The sequence below is a fragment of the Cebus imitator genome, unplaced genomic scaffold, assembly GCF_001604975.1.
Source record: "Cebus imitator isolate Cc_AM_T3 unplaced genomic scaffold, Cebus_imitator-1.0 Scaffold613, whole genome shotgun sequence".
Classification (NCBI taxonomy): Eukaryota; Metazoa; Chordata; class Mammalia; order Primates; family Cebidae; genus Cebus; species Cebus imitator.
In genome coordinates this window covers 249,244-255,826 of record NW_016107928.1, presented here as the reverse complement: position 1 = coordinate 255,826, position 6,583 = coordinate 249,244, and the positions used below count along the sequence as shown (strand labels likewise).

At 49.2% G+C, this 6,583-nt stretch overlaps 1 protein-coding gene across 2 annotated transcripts in view; it reads left to right on the top strand.

The window, feature by feature from the left end:
* The first annotated feature begins 685 nt into the window (after positions 1-685).
* Positions 686-6,583, top strand: part of DDX3X (DEAD-box helicase 3 X-linked) — a 15,995-nt gene continuing 10,097 nt past the window's right edge. The window contains exons 1-3 of one of the 2 annotated variants that reach the window (XM_017516989.2): positions 686-1,571; positions 4,685-4,742; positions 5,815-5,862. In XM_017516989.2, the coding sequence (XP_017372478.1) occupies positions 1,527-1,571; positions 4,685-4,742; positions 5,815-5,862 (151 nt within the window). In that variant the 5' untranslated portion in view covers positions 686-1,526. The remainder of the gene's footprint in view (positions 1,572-4,684; positions 4,743-5,814; positions 5,863-6,583) is intronic. The other variant, XM_017516990.2, reaches the window with a different exon arrangement.

Here is a 6,583-nt window from a genome sequence, read left to right as displayed (position 1 = left end):
ATTCCGTCGGGCTGAGGGTCAGAAGAGAGAGGGGAAACCGGTCAAAAGAAACCACGGATGTGCGGCCGCCGGCTCAAAGCCGGGGATCCACTAGTAAACACGTTTTCTCCTATTTAAGGGTCTGCGGCACCGAAGCCGAGACTTAGGGTGGCCTGCCTAGAAGGGAGCCACGGGAAGGGGTTCCTCCGACGACAGAAACCCATTTCCTCCCGTTCTTTATCCACCGCAGCAGCCAAAGGGTCACCCCGAGCCCAGGCCGATAACCCCGTTGCAGCCCCTCCGGCAGGCCCAGGTTGCACCAGCTACAAAAATTCCCGACACTCTTGGGCCCTAAAAAAGCCGTTTGCCACCCCCGGGGTCCCCGCAGTACTGGTGGCCACTGGCCCTAAGCCGCTGGGCCCCAAGCGGGAGGAAACTAGGGACAAATGTAGCCCGCATTCCTGCGGAGAGCTGGGGTCCCGGGAGGGCGCGCCAGCGGCGTCTCCGGATCAGCGCGTGACTGTCTCATTGTTCCCTCACCGAGGGGGGCGGGGGCGCGCGCGCACACGTCAGGGGGTGGGGCGGGAGGGGCCATTGTGTGTTTCTAGGCGGCGCCCCCCGCTGCCTAGGCAACCGCGCAGAGAGATGTCGGGCCACCAGCGCGCGCCGCCGGCTCCCCTCCATTTCCCCCCGACTCCCGCCCAGGTCACCATCCTACCCTCCCCCCTTCTCCTTTCCCCCCTCCTCCTCCCTCCACTTCCCTCTCTACTCTCCTCCTTTTCCCACCCCTCCCCCTCGTGCCGAGCACTCAATATTCACGCCACCGTTTCCTGTTTCACAAAATGGCCACCGCGCGCGACACCTGCGGTCACGTGGCCTGCCGCCCTCTAGGTTTTGGGACTCTGCTTAGCTCCGACTTCGAGGAGGCTACACGCGGAAGAGCGAGGGCAGATTAGACTGGAGAAATCCCATCACATCTCCAAGCCCGGGGACTGAGAGAGGAAGGAAAGTGAAGGCCACTGTTAGACAAAAGAAAAAAAAAAAAAAAGGAAAAACGAAAGCTGAGTGCTTAGGGCTTAGGGTTGGAAAGGGGAGCGAAAAGGCCTAGGTTAACATTTTCAGGCCCCCTAGCTGGCGGAAAGCGGGAGACTCCAATTCTCGCGAGATCTCGAGAACTCGGAGGCTGAGAACAGGGTTTTAGCAGAGAGCAGGGAAAGTGTAGCTCGAGAGAACTGGGACAGCATTTGGCGCCCAAAGCTCCAAGGCAGGACGACGAGGGGCGACGGGACTGAGTAGGCAATCCCGTGAGGTTAGACCTGAGGGAGCGCGCAGTAGCTGGGCAGAAGTCGCCGCGGCGGGGGATTGCAGTGTGAAAGGGAGGGCACACGCTGTACGTGCTGACGTAGCAGGGTTTCGAGCGGGTATATTAGATCCGTGGCCGCGCCGTGCGCTCCAGAGCCGCAGTTCTCCCGTGAGAGGGCCTTCGCGGTGGAACAAAAACACTCGCTCAGCAGCAGAAGACACCGAGTTCTCGGTACTCTTCAGGGATGAGTCATGTGGCGGTGGAAAATGCGCTTGGGCTGGACCAGCAGGTGAGCTGCAAGGACCCCACCGGGCTGGCTGCTGCGTGAATCCCTTGACTTAATCCGGCTAATGGCGCAGCGCTAACCGGCACCCTTACTTTACAGTTCCTGGGTGCCCTGGGGCTATGGAGGGTCAGGGAGACGGCAGGAACGTTGGTTGGGGCTGTCGCCAGGGCCCGAGCTTAGCCCGCTGTATTGTCCCCGGGCCGAGCACAATGGCGGCTTTTGTGTGTGCTTGCGCAGGCGGGCGGTGGGGGGGGTGGGGGGAGTGCGCGCGCTCTCGCGGGGACGCGCACGCGCGAAACCCGACTGATGAGTGACCCCGGTGGAGGGGGGCTTGGAGGAGTGCGCAGCGCGGCAGGACGCGACTGGGGACCCTTTTGGCCTGGAGGGCTTCAGCCCTCCGAGCTGCGCAGCCTGGATTCCCATCCGGGAGACCCGGCGGCATCCGGTGTTTGCATGCCTGCGAGCTAGGGGTGGAACGCGGCCCAGGAATGTGGGAGGGGGCGGCGCGGCGCGGTAGCGGGGGGTGGCCTTCGCTCCGGGTAATGGCGGCGGCCTCTTTTGTGTGGTGCTGGGCGGCGCTGTGGCCCACTCCCGGGAGACGGCGGGTCCCGGGCGGGCGAGGGCCTGGAAAGGAGGATGGAATGGGCTTCTTGTTTCTCTTGGGCTTCTTCCGCCGGCCCTTTTGCTTCAACCCAGTTTCCGCAGGGTCGGCGGGCCGGGCGCCGCGGCCTGGGAGGCCGCGTTTCCGGAGTGGAAAGTTTTGTGACGCAGAAGATTGGGGAGGAGTGGGGGCGGGGAGGGGAGGGGAGGGGTGGCAGCAATGGGCCGCTGCGCGCTGGGCTCTGGAGAGGGAGGTTGGACGCGGCGGGGAGGTTAGGGAACCAGCGAGGCTCTTTCTCCTCCTTGCTTGCCCCAGATTGTCCTTGTGTGGCCCATTAGCTGGGGGCCGCGCGTTATTTTTCTGAGGTGGAGAGGCCATCGCGGATTGTAGGAGTGTCTTCATGTTAGTGACGTTTGATCCAGGAATCCGGCATTGGAAAAACACCCGGCTTAGGGGAGAAGTAAACAGTTTTGTTGTGGACTTGTTGCTGCCTGTGGAATAAAATCTTGCAGTGGGTTCGAGGCCCCCAGATATTTTCTCTTAACCAGAACCCCCTTTTCTAAGGGTTTAGAGGCGGAGGAGAGAAGGACATGTGATCTGAGAGGAGAAGGTTATGGGCTTTGGTGGCAGGAAGTCTGCATCCCGCCGCAACAGTGGCACCAGGCTTCAGATAAGTTCTTGTGTGGGTTACGCGGAGCCTTTAAATAAAACTTCTGCCTACTGTGATTAGGAGAGAGTTGATTTCACAAACGCCGGTATCATCCTGAGATGAAGTTTAGTGGCACAAATTAATTGAATATATGTTTTAATGTAGTCACGTGTAATATTTATTTTTAAGGAATTGAACGGTCTGTTCTTTTGGGAGCATTTCCCCCCGTTTAATGAACCAATTATATTAAATCTTCTAATTGCTGACACTTCATATGTTGAATTGAACATAGACATTTAAAAAATCTACCAGCAGCACAGAGTATTCCCAGTTTTACCATTTAGCTAGTGTCTAAGGATTCTAGGCAGCAGTGAACCTTATTTAAAAAGCAGAATGTACTTACAAGTACATAAAGTTTGTGTTCCTACCGTGCTTTTAAATTATCAGTTTCTTAACTAATGGCAGCAAGAGAGAGCGTGACGGTGTTTTTGCTCATAGAAATTCTGGAAATTAGGTGCCTGAAGTCTTACACTCATCTTTTAAATATTTTATTTAAAAGTGTAGCATCTGCTTCCAATTTTCGGTGACTCCATTTGATGATGTATGCAGTTTGGCAGTATCATACTAAGCTTTAAACACACGATTTATGAACATGGTATCGCGTGTCTTTTGCAAACAGGTTGGCAACAGTACTGTGTGACTCGGTCTTTTGTGGCTTTTTTGAGAAAAATGAAACACTTTCTGCATTTACAGTTTTAACCCCCTACTTGTTAGTAGTTCCTGGTTAGTTACAAAGCATTATGAAGGTAGCAGATAACCCTTTTCTAGAATGTTGAAGCTTTTGAGCTACCAATATAAGGTGATGGGTAGAAATAGAGATTAAAGGCACTAAAATGTCCTACTCTTTAAGAGCATCGAATGCCAGTTGTGCCATTTATTCAAAGTCATCTTTGAAGTTCCGTTAAAATGGGAGAATAAATAGGTAACTACTTCAGGCTGGGCTCGTGCTTGTAATCCCAACACTTTGGGATGCCAAGGCAGGTGATCACCTGAGGTCAGGTGGTGACCTGACAAACGGCAAAATCCCGTCTCTACTAAAAATACAAAAAGTAGCCGAGAGTGGTGGCGCACCCCTGTAATCCCAGATACTTGAGGAGGTGGAGGTTGCAGTGAGCTGAGATCATACCACTGAATTCCAGCCTGGGTGACAGAGGAAGAGACTGTCTCAAAAGAAACAAATGAAACAACAAACTACTTCAGACTTGTGCTTAACATAGTGTTCTGTAAGTGGTGGGTATAGTGCTATTTTTTTGTTGTTCTTAGTACTACCCTACTAAAAATACTTGTGCAGTATTTGGGGTGAAAGAACTAAAGAACAGTCAATTCAAAATTTGTCTTGACATTTTTCAGGTGTGGTGTGCATTTTAGTTTTAAAATATCAAGTATTATAGAGAGTTGGCATTGGAAACATGATTGGCACTAAAATCCCTTATCTATTTGACAGTTAAGAATAATTTTGAGATTCAGTAAAGCCTTTAGTTTGGTGTTTAGGGAGCCTGTACTATGGAACATGCTACAGTGAGAATTTATTTTGAATGAATGAATTAAATTTGGACAGTTTCTACTGGATAGCACAAGCATCTTGGTGTGCCGCCTTTTGCAGTATATACAATGGCAATATTTTGCATTACTTAGAACATTACAAACTTGAAAGCATTCTTAATCACATTCCCATTAAGAGTATCCACCCTGTGAGGTGGACGGGGCAACTACTTGAATGCAGTGCTGACAAATGCTAGCAGGACTAGTTTTGTCTTAATATAGTATGTGAGCACACGGGCTGCTAACCATCTCTCTCTCTTCTAGTTTGCTGGCCTAGACCTGAACTCTTCAGATAATCAGAGTGGAGGAAGTACAGCCAGCAGTAAGTAAAACATCTTATGGATGTATTGAATATTAGAGCTTAATATCTTAAGATTTCATTGGGCTTATCTAAATTTTAAGAAATCTGCATTTCAGTTTTTACTGCATAAAGAATTCAGTAGACTTTGTGTTACAGAATTATGTAGTACTTAGTGATCAATGTAAAGCATCGTTGCCTTTTCTTTTTTCTTCATCTTTTTTTTGAGACAGAGTTTCGCTCTTGTTGCCCAGGCTGGAGTACCATGGCGTGATCTCGGCTAACCACAGCCTCTGTCTCCCGGGTTCAAGTGATTCTCCTGCCTCAGCATCCTGAGTAGCTGGGATTACAGGCATGTGCCACCATGCCTGGCTAATTTTGTATTTTTAGTAGAGACGAGGTTTCTCAGTGTTGGTCAGGCTGGTCTTGAACTCCCAACCTCAGGTGATCTGCAGCCTCCCAAAGTGCTGGGATTATAGGTGTGAGCCACTGCTTCCGGCCTGCTTTTGCTTCTTTACCATAGTTTAAGCTATATTCTGCCTGCATACGGAACAACTATCAAGTTTCCTTAAACTCAGCAAGCCCCGAATTAAAACCTGCAGTACCTTCAAATTAAGTCCCGTTTGCAGCTTTTTCTTGTACATTTATTGTATGTTTTGCAACTTGACTGGCATAGAAACCAAAGACTCTTGGTGGCTGATTGTGAGATTTAATTACGTGAGTAGTCTTAGGTTATTACAGTAATAATACTTAATGCTATAAGTGATTCTCTTAGTTTTTAATGACAGTTCTCTTAAATATAGCAGGCCTTTTTTAAAAAATCACATTAAATGACCACTTGTAGCTAATTGTGTTCAATTTGTGGATTTCAACTATTAGGTTCCAAATCAGCTTTCTGTTAAAAACGCCTTTCAGAGTTCTCCTTATGAAGCAGTAACCCATTTAAAATTAAAGTAGATTCTTCCCTTGCCCCTCAATTTCCAGGTAAGCAGACTGGAAGGCTGGAGATTTTAATTTCCCAGGGCCGTTTTTTTAGTAGCAGAAATTTAAATGGAAGGTATTTGGCATTTAATTAATTTTATAAATATTTTTTTAGAAGGGCGCTATATTCCTCCTCATTTAAGGAACCGAGAAGCTACTAAAGGTAAGTCCTCACAAGTAACTTCGTAGGTCTATTTTTTGCCTCATTTTTAGAAGTTGAAGCCTAAGGAGAATGAGGCATTTTGGGGAAGTCTAAACATTATGTTCTTCCCCTATGGTTCTATCAGCATTGGTTGGGAGTGATTCTCTGATTTCATCTCCTTGCCTTCCTGCTTTTGAAAGGTTTTGTCCAAAATGTATTACAATATCTGGTGTCTTCCCGTTGCAGTTGTAATGTAGTGATAGATAATAGCTGGTATATGTTTCACATTATGGGACAACTGTTCCGGTGCTTTATATTATGTAAAATAGACCACCTAAAATTTGGAGGAAAAGGGAAGGTCAGGAATACTAAAGATCAGGAGGAGGGAAGATACTGGATAAAGAAGACAGATTGGAAGTGTGGAGAGTCCAAAGGGGAGCACATTGTTTGCTGTTGTTCGTCCATCTCCATATGTAGTCTGTATTAGCTTCACCGACCTGGTGATGCGTGGATATAAAATCTGTATTATTGGCCGGGCGCGGTGGCTCACGCCTGTAATCCCAGCACTTTGGGAGGCCGAGGCGGGTGGATCACGAGGTCAAGAGATCGAGGCCATCCTGGTCAACATGGTGAAACCCCGTCTCTACTAAAAATACAAAAAATCAGCTGGGCATGGTGGCGCGTGCCTGTAATCCCAGCTACTCAGGAGGCTGAGGCAGGAGAATTGCCTGAACCCAGGAGG